The sequence below is a fragment of the Terrapene carolina genome, unplaced genomic scaffold, assembly GCF_002925995.2.
Source record: "Terrapene carolina triunguis isolate 2854851 unplaced genomic scaffold, T_m_triunguis-2.0 Scaffold88, whole genome shotgun sequence".
Taxonomy (NCBI): domain Eukaryota; kingdom Metazoa; phylum Chordata; order Testudines; family Emydidae; genus Terrapene; species Terrapene triunguis.
In genome coordinates, this window is record NW_020664439.1 from 45,842,597 (window position 1) to 45,860,225 (window position 17,629).

The 17,629-nt window shown below is 45.5% G+C and overlaps 1 protein-coding gene across 1 annotated transcript in view; it reads right to left on the reverse strand.

Moving 5' to 3' along the window:
• Positions 1-17,629, reverse strand: part of PSMD1 (proteasome 26S subunit, non-ATPase 1) — a 115,012-nt gene that overhangs the window by 15,363 nt on the left and 82,020 nt on the right. The window contains exon 19 of the mRNA XM_024206339.2: positions 8,680-8,782. Coding sequence (XP_024062107.1) covers positions 8,680-8,782 — 103 coding nt within the window. The remainder of the gene's footprint in view (positions 1-8,679; positions 8,783-17,629) is intronic.

The window sequence follows — 17,629 nt, forward strand, 5'->3', positions numbered from 1 at the left end:
CAATTTTTGCTAATATTCTAGCTGATTAAGATCAGTTCTGCTGCGCGTAATCAAGATGGGAAAACCATTGTTTAAAACACACACACAAAGAAAGGAAAAGAATTGAAGTGAAATCTAGGATTCTTGCATTGTGCCATTCCAGTGCTCTGCACACCCACTTTCTCTGGGGCTTGCCTGTTGTCACCACAAGATTTCACACTCATTCCTTTGCCTTCTGAAAGGAGACAATGCGGTGCTGTATTCTTACTGAGGAAAGGGAATGACGCCATCTCATCTTATAAACACCTCTTATGTGCTCCGCTCACTGCTCTCTTGCAGTTGGTTTATTGTTATCATTTATTTCTACTGCAGTAGCCGCTAGACACTCTAATCAGAGATCAGGACCCCACTGTGGTAGGCACTGTACAAGCACACAAACATAGTCCCTGCAAATAAAGACATTGCACGTTCATGGTTTCTAGCCTTTTCTCTCTTTGTAAGTTTAAGCTTTTACTTTACTGTCTTACTGTCTATATGATCATAAGATAGACTGTGAAAAGCAACCAACTGCACATTGCTGAAGCAACTTTAATCTTCTTTTATTCGAACTACTGGAATTTTATTTTCCAACCTTTTATTTTTAACCTTCAGAATTATATAATCCACTCTTTGGAATTTCCTGGCTGAGTGACAGATCTCAGAGATACTTTCATGCTATTGTCTCTGCTCTCCATACATGCACACTCCACAGTCACATCCACGGTTTTGGGGGGGAGCAGGAAAGATGGAAGGACCTTGTGTTGCACAACAGTTATTGCCTTAATGATTAAGCAGCAGCACCAAAGGGCTCAGAAGGGATACATTCCAGGCCAGAGAGGATGTCTCTAACGAGGCCTTAGGGTACGTCTTCACTACCCACCGTCTTGGCGGGTAGCAAGCGATTTATCCGGGATCGATATATCGCGTCTCGTTAAGACGCGATATATCAATCCCCGAACGCACTCACCGTTGACTCCGGAACTCCACCAGAGCGAGCGGCGGTAGCACAGTCGACGGGGGAGCTGCGGCCGTCGATCCCGCGCCGTCTGGACCCCAGGTAATTCGATCCAAGATACTTCGACTTCAGCTACGCTATTCGCATAGCTGAAGTTGCGTATCTTGGATCGATCCCCCCCCCCCAGTGTAGACCAGCCCTTTAAGGAGATTAAACATGGAGGATCTTCAGGGCGCCTTAGATAACCATAAGACTCACCCCCAAACCTATACTGCTACCGACAAAATCTATTGGACCTACAGTGTATAACCCTTAGATAACCAGGATCTGCTATCCTAGATTTTATATGGACTCATAACAGTAAAGAACAGAAACTAGTTTATGCTGTTATATACACCAGTGAATTCACGCCTTAAGTTGCAAGCATCTAAAGGCTTGTCTACACTTACCAGAGGATCGACGCTGTGGCAATTGATGCATCGGTGGTTGATTTAGTGGGTCCGCTAAATTGACCGCCAATCGCTCTCCCGTCAACTCCGGGATCGAGAAGAATAAAGGGAGTCGACGTCGCATAGTGTGGAACCCACCGTAAGTAGATCTACGCTACGTCAATTTAAGTTACGCTATTCCCGTAACTTAAATTGCATACCTTAGATCGACTTTTCCCTTTACTGTAGACAAGGTCTAACTTCCATGATTTCCTCCCACCGAGTTGTAAGTTTGTCTGATGGGACAAATCCCTTGCTGACGACACTGTGAGAGCATGGCCCAGTGCAATATGATGATGTTCAGCACATCATCACTGGGTCACATCAACATACAACAATGTGATGGTACTTCACAGCCCCTGGAAAAAATGTCCAAGTGCTCCCCTCAACTGATTATTTTTTAAATCAGCAGAGGCACATCGTTTACTTCACCTACGACAGATTGAAGACAACCTGTGCTATACTTCCAGAGCAGAAAGGTCAATATTTCATCCAATAAACCACCAAGCCTCTGACAGAGTCAATGTCAGCATGTGTCAGCGAGGTGATTCGTATATGCAATAAAACACAAAAGACAGCACTCCTTTAGTAGGCAAAAGTATTAATGTATATAATGACTTGGGTTTCTAATAGCTAGAGTTACTGATGGAAGGTCTGATTTTAAATTGGGACTCTAAACAAATGCGGGCAAGGTCAGGGAAAGGAGCAGTGCTTTTTCCATGTCTAATAGGAGTTGAAAGCAGCACTGAATTGGCGGTACACCTCTACCCCAATATAACACGACCCGATATATCACAAATTTGGATATAACGCGGTAAAGCAGTGCTCCGGGGGGGCGGGCCTGAGTGCTCCGGCGGATCAAAGCAAGTTCAATATAACGCGGTTTCACCTATAATGCGGTAAAAATTTTTGGCTCCCGAGGACAGCGTTATATCAGGGTAGAGGTGTATAGGAGGGAACCCCTCTGTGCAGCTGCATGTATTATTGCAAGAAATCAAAAGAGTTTAGGATTTGAAATGGGAAAAGCATTTCCAGACAGCTCTATGTTTACTGGGGTAACAATACTGAGATGGACTGACCAGCACAAATCCAAAGTGAGCTCTTCCGTAAGTAATTCGGAAGGAACCCTCTAACCTCTCCCTCCCGAGATGTCTTCCGAGCATCACAACCACACGAAAAATCCCTGATGGCTCAGTCCCACCTGCCTCACCCCCGTGGATCTTAACTTCTTCTTACCCATTCATTATTAGTTAAGCTTCAGTTCTGAGCTCTGTGCTACACAGTATAGGACATAAAACCAAGATGGTACCTGATGCAAGAAGTTCACAATCCAAAAGACAAAAGGACCCATTCAACTATCTTTGGCGTACTCCTTATCCACTCACCCCCACCACACTCTTGACTGAGGGGGGAAGATAATCCACACTAAAACAGGGCCCTTCAAGGGGCAGTGCACTGTCCTGCACTTGACTGGTTTAAAGTATCAGTACTTTACTTCTGCTTGTATTTTCCTGTTAGAACGCAACTGTATTTTCCCCCCTTTGCGTTTAGTTAACACAGATGTGTTTTTTGTTTCTTTAGTTGAAACTGAAATTAACTTGGTTGTGTGTTCCCAGCCTCAGGATTATCAGTGCAGTCAATTTTAACTCAGGAGCAATTTAGTTAGCGACTGCTCGTGAGCCAACCACCGGAGCAGCAAATGCATTTTGGAGGCACTACATAAATGCTGGCTTATCGACTTTGGCTGGTGTTTCCTCCTCACTCGTAGCGAGGGGAAGATTTAAAACCAGAATAGATACTTAGAGCACAGAGGATCTCTTAAAGTAGGTTAAACTCTGAGGTCTAAAAGAGATCACAAGTTCACTCCTAGAGCTCGAATCTACTAATATATATTTTTTCTGATAAAGTATGTCAATTTGGGAAGGGACAGAGAAAGAACCTTTGTCAGCTAAGGACAAGAGAGGAAAAGACTACACAAGCTTAGGGGTTTGGGGAGAAAACCTAGTCAGTTTCAGTGTACGGGGTTTTTTTAATGCTATCTAACAAAGCAAGCCTCTAGCAAAATGCAGCTGCTTAGGCCTAACAATTAAACACTGACCAAGTTCTTTATTTCCACTTCAACAGTACTCTCCCCCACCCCCAAGGCGACACCACAAGTCTAATGACTACTTCATTGTGGGAGCAAAAAAAAAAAACAACCCTCTCCCCGACACTCTGAAAATGCTGCCCTCTGTATCAAAGGCCTGTCGCCGGGATAGAATTGTTCCCCTTTTCCTTCCAATAAAGAATTACAAGTTCAACTGCACCAGCTACGGCAGATAACACGAAGCCTCTCTGCCTGTAACAGTGATTCAAGTTTCAGCCTCTGCCACTCCCTGCCTCTGATAAGCATTTCTAGTGGAGCAGCGAAGATAAAGGGAACGCAGGGATTAACGTATGTTCTTTTTGAAGAGTCTTCGGTGAACGAGGTAGCAGGTTATGAAAATTGTAGCCCATGGCTTTCTTTGAATTCACACATGCATTGAGCGTATTCAAATGGAGATGCCCAAGGCTGAGGAAGCTATCCAGCTGGAGAGGACTGCTGTCATGCTACTGGGGGAGGAGGATATGGCTCTGGGGCTCAGAGTGGAACACAAGCTAAATATGAGTAAACAGTGTAACACTGTTGCAAAAAAAAAGCAAACATCATTCTGGGATGTATTAGCAGGAGTATTGTAAGCAAGACACGAGAAGTAATTCTTCCGCTCAACTCCGTGCTGATTAGGCCTCAGCTGGAGTATTGTGTCCAGTTCTGGATGCCACATTTCAGGAAAGATGTGGACAAATTAGAGAAAGTCTGGAGAAGAACAATTAAAATGATTAAAGGTCTAGAAAACATGACCTATGAGGGAAGATTGAAAAAAACTGGGTTTGTTCAATCTGCAGAAGAGAAGACCGAGGGGGGACATGGTAACCGTTTTCAAGTACATAAAAGGTTGTTACGAGGAGGAGGGAGAAAAATTGTTCTTCTTAACCTCTGAGGATAGGACAAGAAGCAATGGGCTTAAATTGCAGCAAGGGCAGTTTAGGTTGGACATTAGGAAAAACTTCCTATCATGGTGGTTAAGCACTGGAATAAATTGCCTAGGGAGGTTGTGGAATCTCCATCATTGGAGACTTTTAAGAGCAGGTTGGACAAACACCTGTCAGGGATGGTCTAGATAATACTTAGCCCTGCCCTGAGTGCAGGGGACTGGAGTAGATGACCTCTCGAGGTCCCTTCCAGTCCTGTGATTACTTCATACACTCTCCCCCCTCTTCTCTCTCACACACTGCCCCCAACCTTCTCTCTCTCTCTCTCTCTCTCACACACACACACACACACACACACTCACACACCCCTCTTCTCTTTCTCTCTCTCTTCCGAGCTACTGTATGATAAATGAATAAGATGGGAAACAAGATTTTACTTGAATTTTTTAACTTGATCCTGACAGAGATAAAGTTCAAGTCAAGTCCACATGTATGAAAGAAAATCTATGACCCAGCTGGCCTCAGGCTTCATGGCAACATGCTACACTACAGGAGACTATGGTTTGGGAGTAGCCTTGAGTCTTGTGCCAATCAGGCTGCTGGAGCTCAGGTTTGATAAGGGGGAGGGGCGCTGGCAGAGGAAGGAAGGTGACTGTAGTGACACCAGTGTCTCCTACCAGCCACAGTCCTAAAACATAAAGGACAGTGTCTGTCCTCTGACCAAGCTGCAGCAAGTGTGCTGGGAATGGAGCTCTTAGAAGTAGGATGAGAGGACTCAAGGGGGAAAATGGCCCCTAGTACAACAGGACAGGGAGGTGGAAGCCACATTTGATTGTGCGGCAAAGGGGAAGAGAAAAAAAAAAGGTTACCTTCGTTTTGTAACGGTTGTTCTTTGAGATGCGTTGCTCACGTCCATTCCATTCTAGGTGCATGCACACCCACGTGCACAGTCGTCGGACACTTTTGCCTGAGCGGTATCCGTAGGGTCGACTGTGGCGCCCTTTGGAGTGCCGCGCTCATGCGTTGGTATATCAGGCACCACCAGCCCGATGCCCTCTCAGTTCCTTCTTGCCAGCAACTCCGACAAAAGGGCAGAAGGGCGGGTAATGGAATGGACCTGAGCAACACATCTTGAAGAATAACAGCTACGAAAGGTGGGTAACCATGTTTTCTTCTTCGGGTGCTTGCTCATGTCAATTCCATTCTAGGTCACCCACCAGCAGTATCCCTGGAGGTGGGCTCGGAGTTCACGGGCGTGCAGCTTGCAACACCGCTCTACCGAAGCCAGCATCATCTCAAGCTTGTTGGGTAAGCACGTAGTGAGATGTGAACGTGAAGGTAGAGCCTCTGCAGATATCTGGAATGGGCACTTGGTGATTCCAAGGTGTGTGCCCTAATCTCAGAAACCCTTCGGGCAGAAGTTATCGCCACCAGGAATGACACCTTCCAGAAGAACAGAAGAGGAGAACAGGACCCCAAGGGCTCGAAGGGGGCTTTCGTGAGCCAGGTGAGTACCAGATTAGGGTCCCACGGAGGAACAGGATCCCAGACTTGAGGGTAGAACTGCTCCAGACCTTTTAAGAACCGGACCATCATGCCATGCACAAAGACCGATCTGCCCTGGAACGGAGGGTGAAAAGCCGATATAGCAGCCCTTAACGGATGAAAGGGACAACCCCTGGAGCTTAAGATGCACAAGGTAGTCCAGGATCAGCTGCAGCGAGGCCTGCTCAGGCCCAACCCCTAGGGCCAAAGTCCAGCACATGAAGCGTTTCCATTTACCCAGCTAGTTGGCTCTAGTGGAGGGCTTTCTGCTTCCCAGTAGGACCTGCTGGTCTCGGGCTGAGCACTCCTGATCTTCAGCAGTCAACCATGAAGCAACCAAGCTGTGAGGTGCAGTGCTGCCCGGTTTGGGTGCAGGAGACGGCCGTGATTCTGCGACTGGAGATCCAGCCATCGGGGCCAACACCGACAGGTCCATAAACATGTTGAACCAGTGCTGGCGAGGTCAAGCTGGGGCAATCAGGATGACCTTGTCCTTGTCCTGCTTGACTTTCATGAGGACCTTGTGAAGCAACAGCACTGGCGGGAAAATGTACATCAGAGACCCTGACCGCGGGAACAGAAAGGTGCATGCACAGGAAGTCCCTGTCGATCCCCCGGAATGAGCAGAACAGGTGGCACTTCCTGTTGTGGTGAGTCGCGAACAAGTCTACTTGGGGAAACCCCCACCTTCGGAAGATCTGGTCGACCACATCGGGGTGGAGAGACCACTCGAGGCGAGATGAGAAGGTTCTGCTGAGGCGATCTACCAAAACGTTCCTGGTTCCAGGGAGGTGCGCTGTGTGGTCCAGCACCTTGACTACCAGGTCCAGGTCATGCCTGTTGGGGATGTAGACCGACGCCAACCACGCCTGCAGTGGGCGGAGATGAAGCTGGGCATGGTGGACCACGTAGGTGCAGGCTGCTAGATGACCTAACAACCCTAGGCAGGTGCGGGCAGTGGTGAGTGGATGATCCCTCACCCAGGAGATTACGTCCGACATGGCTCGAAAGCGGGACTCCGGAAGGAATGCCTTTGCCGGCGTGGAGTCGAGAACCCCCGGGATGAACTCTATCTGTTGCACTGGCACAAGGGTTGACTTCTTTTCGTTCACTAGCAGCCCAAGTCGTGGCATGTGGCTCACACCAGATCAAGGCTGCTCTGCATGTGATCCCATGATCTGCCCTGCATGTGATCCCATGATCTGCCCTGATGAGCCAATTGTTGGGATAAGGATAGACCTGGACACCCCGGGGTCTCAGGTAAGCGGCTCCTGGGGCCATACATTTTGTAAAGACCCGCAGGGCCGAGGATAGGCCAAAGAGGAGCGCCATAAACTGGAAATGGCACTGGCCCACCATGAAACGAAGGAACCATCTGTGTCCTGGCAAGATAGAGATATAAGGATATATAGGAGATAGAGATATATAGGAAATAAGCGTCTCTCAAGTCGAGAGCAGCGTACCAGTCTCCCGGATCTAGGGAGGGAATGATGGAGGCCAGGGATACCATGCAAAGCTATTTACAGCTAAAGCACAGAGCTCAAGTAGGAGGAAAAAAAAACAAAACGCCGACCACTTGCGAAGCAAGGGAAAGAGGCGCTTCGACTGACCCCCAGGGGCAGTAAGAAGGAACTGAGAGAGTGTGGGGCTGGCGGTGCCTGATATACCAACGCATGAGCGCAGCACTCCAGAGGGCGCCACAGCCGACCCTACGGATACCACTAAGGCAAAAGTCTCCAACGACTGTGCACATGGGGGCGTGCACACCTAGAATGGAATTGACATGAGCCAGCACTGGAAGAAGAGGAGGAATATCTGATATCACTAAATATAAGAGCCCTGCAAGAGTGAGCTCTTGGGAAAGAAAAGGGCACATCTTTTAATTTGTTTTCCTTTTCTCCATGGAATCTTTCCTTAATAGGCCGGGTTGTTCAGCACTGGGGGTTATAAAGGCTTTAGTAGTTTAGATCCATGGTGTAACACTTAGTCACTAGCAGTCATGTAATGAAATTCTCCAAACTGGCAAGCTACAGACATAAGAAGCAGATGCCCTTTGATGACAATAGCTTTGGCTTTTCTGCAATAATGCTGATACAATTAACTGTGCTTCCTTCTCTGAACCTTTTCCCCAACAATGAGGAAACATGCTCACTAATGGGGTTAAAAACATAATTTAACACAGAACCCGAAGAAAGCTGAGAGACAAATACCACAAGGTTTCCAAACTGACTTGTGGAGAAACTACTTACAATAGAAAGGAAGCAACATATAAACACCACTTACGTACTGTAAATCAAGGCTTTGGATGACAAATTGATTCAAAGGAAAATGACATTTTGGGCAGAAATCTGGAAAAGAATTACCTTTAAAGTTTGGAACAGTTTTACAGTGAAACTGTTGCAGAGGTTTTGTTTTTGCAGTCAGGTGAAACCCCCTGAAAACAAGGGGTTTGTGGAAGCTCTGATACCCCTGTAACTATCATACCCTTTGTGATAAACCTCTATCTGTGAAACTCCCATGTAATAATGAATAGCTCTAGATTAGCCAGAGCTCCAAGCTTCCAAATCTTTTTCACCGTTGGCTTCAAGAGACGTAGAACACTTCCGGCGGCCCTGATCAAAGTTTTAGAACTTTTTACTGCTTTAATCCAAAGGAAGTTACCTGCATCCAAGATGCCCTGGGCCAGGATTGCTCCAAACTTGGCCATAACATCGTCATGCTTATCATTAATGACTTTGGAATAGAGCTGTCTGAACTGGCTGACCTGTAAGAGGAGAAAGAAAACCAGAGGTTAAAATATTGATTTACACCAGTAACAGAAAAGCTAGCCAGAGAAAACAGGAAGTCCTTCCTCTGTAAGGGTTCAATCACATTCAATCACAGTAAAAAGAGGCAAGTCAAACAACTAGGATTCTTTTATCTCCAGAGTAGACAGGACATCTGATGGTAGCACCAGTTTCCCTTCATCACCAGTTTCTGCGATAAACCCTCCCAAACTATATCTATGCCCACCATCCCAAGGGACTGAAAAGGACCCATCAAAAAGACTTCCACCATCCCAGGCATGACTAGAAGGTGGTTTGAGCAGGCTTCTTTCCCCATGGTTCATTTTGCTGCTGGTAATCCTCTTTCCAGGTACTCACTACAGCTGCAGGTAAGTGGGCAGATATATCTGCTAAGGCAGTAAAGCTACTGTGGAGGCAGCCGGAAACAACAGCTGATCCCTAGTGAGATTTCCAATGTTATAAACGCAGTTTTAAAACTCTATCAAGAGTTGATCACTTCCTGCCATAGCATACTGCCCAATACCTATTAAACATTTTCCCAGAGGACCTTCTTCTCCAGAGAACAGTCCAGACCAATCAGTGACCTTGCCCCCATTGATGAAGTGTTCGAAAGAGACCCTCGTATTTCTGCTGACACACAGTATTCATGCCCACAAGTAAGCAAAAAGGCTGAGCAGCGTGCCATTGCTTGGAATGCCTTGAGCATGCTCGTAAGACATACTGCGGCTGGAGCTGGTCAGGAGTTTTCCAGTAAAACCAGTTTTCGATGGAAAACGCTGGTTTGTTGAAACCAAAATGTTCCACAAAAATTGGTTTCAACGAACTTCCTATAAACACAGGCAGTGTTCTGACAAAACCTGGCCTTGCTTTCTGCGGCTGCTGGGGAGCCTGCACTTCCAGGACCCCGGCTCTGAGGCAACCCTGCCATGAGGACTGCTCCAAGGCTGGAGATCCCAGGTCTTCCAGACTCCCTGCTCAGCACCACAAGCCTGGAAAGCCTGGGGGCTCTCAGAGTTTCCAGGCTCCCTGCCTGGGACAGGGCTGATGGGGAGCTGGGAGCCTGAGAGCTTGGAATTTTGGAAACAAAACCATGAGTATGTAAAATTACTTTTTTCAGATTTCCGTTCTGCAGAGATCTTGACATTTCTATTTTTCTTCCTTTTGAAATGGAACGAGTTTTCCACAATGTCCCATGTCATGGAAATCACGACATTCAATGGCTCATCTTCCACCCACAGCTGCCTTCTTAGGTATTTTATAACCAACAATTACTAGAACAAATTGTTGGTAAGACTTGGAAAAGGGATTTCAGCTCAGGTGTGGCTGACTGGGGAACAATGTACAATCGTAGTTTCTACGCAGTGTGTACAGGAGACCTCAAGCCCTGGAACTGCACTAGTTCAGCCAGTCCCTCCTCGCTCCATCCCACAATGCACTCCTTCATGTTTTGAAGTTATCAAATGTCCTTGCTCCCAGCAACAGTTCTTCAGGAGACCCATTATACATTAGTGAAACCATGGGCAGCATGTGTACTGGGCAGGAATGCATCAAAACAGCTATGTGGATATACTGAATAGTGCAAGGACAAGAGTAATTGTTGCAATCAATATCTCTATTTCCTTGTCTAGTGAAGACCAGAATATGAAGTGCCAGAAGTAGGATTAGAAGTCAGGAGGTCCTGGCTCCTACCGGGTAGTACTGACTTCAGACTATTAGATTCCCCATCTGCATCCCACGAGAAAAAAATATCCAAAGAAAGATTGTTCCACCAATAGAAAGACCATTAACACGACTCAGACTTTAGATGATCACAATGGTCCCTTCTGACCTTGGTCTGAAAAGTCTTGAAGTCAACAAACCAGCAAACTGTGTTAGGAATTACGTTTTATTAGACCAAGATTCAACAACGTTGGAAGAAAACAATCATAGTGCGTGAGGATCAGGAGAGGACTGGAATCCAAGAGATATTTTGCATAAAATATTGCTAGACTTTATAGTAAAAATGTTTACAGGAGGCTCAAAACACCATGTGAAACTGGAAACACCAGACTTCAGAGCTAAAAGGAATCAATCTCTTGTTCCAAACTGATAGCAAATGATTTCTCCACTACACTTCATGGTGCAAATTCTGGGCTCGAGGTATTAAGAAGCTGTTGGGAAAAACTATAGTTAGAGAACAGTGGAATTATCCAGGGTTTCTTTCCAAACATGACATGCTGTCTCTCCCATTTCCTATCAATGAATCAGCAGTGTTGATTCTTACAAAGGAAATGGGATTCTATCCAAACAAATATTTGTTTTCTTTCAGTTACTGTTTCTGAAAGTCTACAGAAGCCCTAGCTACACTGGAACTAAATCCATGTTACCTGAGCTAGTTTTAAAATTGGTTCAGGTCAGCTCATTTTAAAGACAGCTTAGTCGGTGACTGTGGATGGGTCACGCTTTGGTTTAGAAACTGTGCCTCAGCCAGTGTAGTGTTCCATACAAAAAGGTTTTTTCTCAGTCAGAAAAAACCCACTGTGCTGTCTGAATCACAGCTGCCTTAAAGGAAAAGTGCACCGTACCCCATCCTCTTTCCTTGCCCTTCTGACAAATAATTCTGGTTATAATAGCTATCAGCTCCTTTAGAAGTCACCGCATTTAATCTGGAGGAGCTCTAGACCAGTGGCTCCCAACCTTTCCAGACGACTGTACCCCTTTCAGGAGTCGGATTTGTCTTGCATACCCCCGCCCCCAGCAATTTTCACCTCACTTAAAAACTGCTTGCTTACAAAATCAGACATAAAATAAAAAAGTGTCACAGCACACTAGTACTGAAAAAAATTTGCTTACTTGCTCATTTTTACCATCTAATTATAAAATAAATCAATTGGAATATAAATATTGTACTTACATTTCAGTGTGTAGCATATACAGCAGTATAAACAAGTCTTTGCATGAAATTTTAGTTCGTACTGACCTCAGTAGTGCTTTTTATGTAGCCTGTTGTAGAACTGGGTTGATATGCCCAGGGTTGATATACCCCCTGGAACATCTCTGCGTACCCCCAGGTGAGAACCACTGCTCTAGACCAGTGGTTCTCAACAAGGGGTCCGGGGCCCCCTAGGGGGCCACGAGCAGGTTTCAGGAGGTCCACCAAGGAGGGCCAGCATTAGACTCACTTGGGCCCAGGGCAGAAAGCCGAAACCCCATCACATGGGGCTGAAGCCCGGGGCCCTGAGCCCCACCACCCGGGGCTGAAGCCAAAGACTGAGCAATGTAGCTTTGCAGGGCCCCAGACAACTGCCCAGCTTGCTACCCCCTAACGCCAGCCCTGGCTTTTATATGCAGAAAACCAGTTATTGTGGCACAGGTGGGCCGTGGAGATTTTATAGCATGTTAGGTGGGCCTCAGAAAGAAAAACTGCTACAAAGCTCTGCAAAATTGCTAGCCACGTGGGCTGTAATCTGGAATTTACACAGTAATCAAATCTTCAGAGAAACAGATCCTGGATGAAGCAAAGAGACATTCAGCAGAACTGCTAATGTTCACACTGGCGTCTGAAGTCTGACAGCGAAGTGCCTCTGTGTACAGGCCAGAAAGGCCTGGTTTGGGAAATGAGAGGCAGATCTTGGGGCAGGGGCAGGAAGTTATTCGCTTCCGGCTGTGCATCAAAGCCCAGCAAACCTTAGTCACAAACTAGCTGTAGATGGTTTATGCTGCTGACACTGTTTACTATGAAGAAGGGAGTGCTTAGTCATTGAGCAGCAGCACATTGAAGACAGCTGTAGCCAATTGGGGCAATGTGCACAATCCCCCTCACAAAACCAACCAAACATTTAAGGCCAAGATTATTTAGGGAGCTGTGGCTCCAACCCACCTCAGAAAAGAGTAAGGTTTTGAAATGGGGAGTGGGTGGATCAATACAAGTTTATTGTTTGAAGAGCTGAAGTTACTGTGTATATACACCTTTCTCCTTTGAGTAGTGTCACTACAGATCCCACAGCTGGGGAGATTAATTAGTTGTTCTTGTACTTCCCTCCTTTACAGATTAGTTAATGCTAGTTAATTGTTCTCCAGCATTGGGAATCAGACCTAACTATCAAATCTAGAGGAACACTTCATAAAGCTACAAATAGAATACTGGGTAGTGGAAATGCATCTCTCTGTTAACTATTCATCAGATTTTCTAGGGAAGTTGCTTTAGACAAGGTGAAGTATGTGTGTTAAGACTTTCAGACACAGGGACACCTGCAAAGTAGGTGATCATAATGCTTGTGTATGAAGAAGAACCTTGATACCTTACAATGGTGATTGGTGCTTTGCAAATGCCTAATAGATAAGACAGCACACAAAGTTTTATCCATCAGAAAATCCACGATCAGAGATGTTATGCCACTGCTTTCCATCCCCCTCAGATTTATCCACATAAACGAAGTCTAATCTAGGCAATTTTCATATGGGCTTTGCCCTATCTAAATAAAAGCTAAGAGCATAACATCTAAGCTATTCAACCTAGCCTCTTCTGGTGCTAAGTGAAGTTTAGGGAAGAGTATGTGGAGATTAATGGATTGGTTAAAATGGAAATTAGAAATCACTTTAGTCAGCTATTTAGGATGCTGCATAAAGCCACCTTCCACTTATGGCTCTCTGTATAAAAGACGGTTGGCCCTCAAGACTTGGATCTCACAGACTCTCCTGGCTGAGGTCATCACTGCACGGAACACGGATCTGAGGGATAGAGGATACAGAGAGCATCCTCTCAAAGGTTCAAATGGCGATTTTATTAATGTCATGAGCATTAGGATTTAAGTCACAAAACGGCAGCAACTCACCAATAGGTGAAAATACATATTTAGTGCTTTCAAAAATTTCTTCACAATAGAATGTGCAAACACTGAAGATCCTTCTATTAGAGGCTGGTAAGCAGATCTGATTGCCAAATGGTCTATAACAGGGGCCAGGGTAACAGTCCAGGAATGGAGGACTTGTGTCACGGAATAATGCTGTTGCAAGAGACCTGCAATGGGAAGTTTTTACTTTAAGCACAGGTTTTCCTTGCTGGGGGGTTTATTATTATTAATTACGCCTCCCCAGAAAGATTTTCTGCACCATATATATATGTTCAAGTCAGAGTTCAACAAAATGCCAACATGAGACTTCATGGCTCAGAGATTTTGGATCTAGAGGAAGAGCCCAGCACTGGTCCTCAGACAGATCTGGAAGTGCCAGCATTAAAACGGGAAGTTCTGGTAGCAGGGCTAGGAGTTGTCAGAATAAGATGCAACAAGCCAAAGTTGGAGCTCTCGATTTCACCTGAACTCTGTCCTGACTGATTCTGTGAAGATACCGAAGTTAACTCAAAGTAAATCAGATTTAACATCTCAGACAGGTAGTGTTTCTCCCCCTTTGCTTTCCTAACCAACCTTGCAGGTTACTAACACATATAATGAAGTTGTCACATATCTGTATTGCAATGTTCTCATTGCACCTATAGTGTAAGGTTGTGTTTCACAAAGTAAGCCATTCCTGCTGCCTTCCTGGTTAAGTGAGAAGGTGGGTTTCATGCAAGACATAACAGACAGAGAAGTGGAGTTCTGTGCTGTGCTGGTATATAGCTAGTTTGGGTCTTTACACTTACACGTAACAGCAGAGTTTAAAAAAGCATCTTCTCACAGCGCCGCACCCAGTGAGGAGGAAAAATTCAAGTTTTGACTCCAAAGAAACCTTCTCAGTTTTGCACAATGTTTGCTACGTAGTTTGTAACTTCCAGAGAAGTCGAACAAAGCCAAGATTTTATTTAAACTACTGAAGTCCACTTGCCAGAAGAATGCATGTGATGTTTTCATAATTTATATTTCCATTAGGCGGCCTCCCCTCCCACTCAAAGAGGACTCTGTCCCATGCAGAGACAGAAACAGTGATCATCTAAGAGTTTGTTGTTGGGGTTATTAGAGACAGCTTTATGCATATGTTTAGGTGATAGATTTGCTTCCTCCCCAAGAGATGGATGGGTCATAAAGCTAAGAGCACATCAAACATTAAAGGAGACAAACTATAAATTGTGCAGATATGGCTATAAACTATAGCACTCTCAACCTCCAAAACAGAATTTAATCTAATCTCATGGGTAAGTGAAAAAGTGGGTTTCATGCAATGATACAACAAACAGAAGTGGAGCTCTGTAATGTTCGGATACACAGCCCTAGAATTTTTGGTTTAAAAAAAAAAAAATCTGATTTGCCCCATTCTACTAAGAGTGCAAAAGGAGGATTGCTTTTGAGATATGTTGATGGCTTAAAACTTCAAGACTAACAAAATATTGTTTGTAAGCAGCACTCAGAGGGAGATGAGGGAAAATATAATTTATAACAATCATTAAGTTCCAAACAACAGGGGATAATTAACCAGTCAGATGAACTCTTAACAAACAAGGCTTGTGGAATAACCATGATGCCATTCAAGCAAGACTCTGCTTAGTAGTTGACAGCAACTACTTCCACAACCATTCATTCTCAAAGTTCATTTTACCCAGGGCTGCTGCTGGAAATGTATTTTTTAATAGAGAATGGTTACCTACCCTACAGTAAATGGGGTTCTTTGAGAGGCTGTAATCAGTGTGGAACCTACTGTAAAGGCATATGACTGGAGGTTGTTTTTTTAAAATAGCGATGTTTGTTGTGGTGGGCATGCACCCTGTGCTGCCTCATGCTCCCATATGAAGGCATAAAGGATGGAACGGCCATGACTTTCCTTCAATTCCCCTCAATTCAAACCCACATTGCGGAGGACTGCGAAAGTAGGGACAGAAGGTGGGCTGTGGGATTTACACTGAATACAATATCTCGAAGAACCATAGTTACTGCAAGTTAAGTAACCATTCTTTCTTCTTCTTCAAGTATGTGTCATCGTGGATCTGACTGTAGGTGTCCTCCCTGGAGAACCAGAGTGAGGAGTTTCAGCTGTGTCAAACAGTGACTGAAGTACTGCTCTCCCAAACTGGACATCTAACCAGGCTGCCATGTCAAGTGCATAATGTTTAACAAAAGAAGAGGGCTGCTCCACATGGCTGCCTTGAGGCTCTCAGAGACTGGCACATTTTTGAAACAGGTGGAAGATGCTGCCAGTGCACTGGTAGAGTGTGCCTTGATTTCACAGGGAGAGACTCACCATCCAAATAATAGCAAGTGGAAATGGTAAGTGGTTCACGCAGTGAGAGTCTCTGTAACAAGATATCATGGACATAAAGAGGTCAGGCTATGGCCACGGAGAGGCAGGGAGACCACCTGAAAGTTTGTTTCTGTTGAACTAATAGGACAAAGCTTTGGAGATGTCAAAAGCTGCTTTTCTCCCAGTGTGCGCAGCTTCAGAAAGAAGACTGTTAAAATAATCAATTGGCTTAGGTGGAATCCTGAGACCACCTTAGCGTGGAACAGTAGGAACGTTATACAGGCCAATCTAATAGTCCTTGACTCCAGGATGTACTTGTGAAGTTTCAGATTGTCTCAAGACCATGTGCCTTGCATTTGCAGATGGGTCAGGTGGGTGCCCCAGCCTCTTCTTGATGCATCTGTGATAAGAGTCAGTGTTGTGAAGAGAACAGAGAATAGCACCCCTTTCTCAATTACCAAGTCTAGCCACCAAGTGAGCTCTCGTGGGACTTGAGGCAAGACTGATCCTCCTGTTCATGAGACATCTGCCAGGGGAGCCACAGTTGTAAAGGTCGTAGGTGAAATCTGGCAAGCAGCATCATGTATGTGCATGCCGACATGTGGCCTAAATGTCACAGGCACCTATTTACTGTTGTTGGACTAGCCCACAGCTCTTTTACCACTCACTGGAGGGATTGGAACCTGTCGTCTGGCAGGTAGACTCTTGCCGATCTTTAGTTGATTAAAGCTCTTATAAGCTTTATCATCTGTGATAATGTGAGGAAATGGTTTTTCATAGTTCACCAGAAGACCTAGATGAGAGAACAGGAAAAGGATGTATTGCAAGGCTGTCTCAGTCTCCTGTTGGGACTGCCCCTTTTCAGCCAGGTATGGGTAGATGTGGATTCCTTGTCGTCTTAAGTTGTGGCCACTGCTGCCAGGCATTTTGTGAACACGCTTGGTGCTGTGGAGAGTCCAAAGTGTAGAACCCTGTACTGATAATGGTTGGTCCACATCGGCCCCCTCTCACCAATTCTCCACACTGTGTGGGGATTGGTGTACTCCTTTCTGAAGGCTCTGCAGTGTTGGCCTTACGAAAAGGCAAGGATATCCTTCTCGAGCTGCTGCACTGGTGGTCAGAGCAGCCCTCTTGGGGCGTGATTTCCATACCAGAGGTGGCGATGCTTGTTTCAATGCTGGAGCCAATGTCTGTGCCAGATCTTTTCTCCATGCTAATTTTAGGCATTGCCTATCTGCTCGACAAGACACTGAACAATCCTGGCTTGTCCACTAGTAGGATTCTGGAGTCCATTTCCTTGGGTCTGACAAAAACTTCAAGGACTGACCCAGAAGATGGAGTGTCAGCCTCGCATCTAATGCATTCCAGCAGAGGACAAGCATACCAAGCATCTGCTTGGAATATGCAATTCCCCCTGGCAAGAGAGAGACATACTGTCTCTCTTCAGGGGGATCTGTCCATTCTGCAGTGGACTAAGCTTGAAAGCACAGATTTTCAGTCTGACACAAGGAGTCCTGTACAGAGAAACAGGTGCAGGGGCAGGGTCTGACCAATAGAGTTTGGTCCAGACAGATTGGATCAGTTCATGGAGGTCATAGATCAGAAGTGGTTTGGAAGACTGTGGAAGGTTTTGAAAAAGTTTAGAACGAGCTAAGAACTAGTGGGTTGGATGCTTG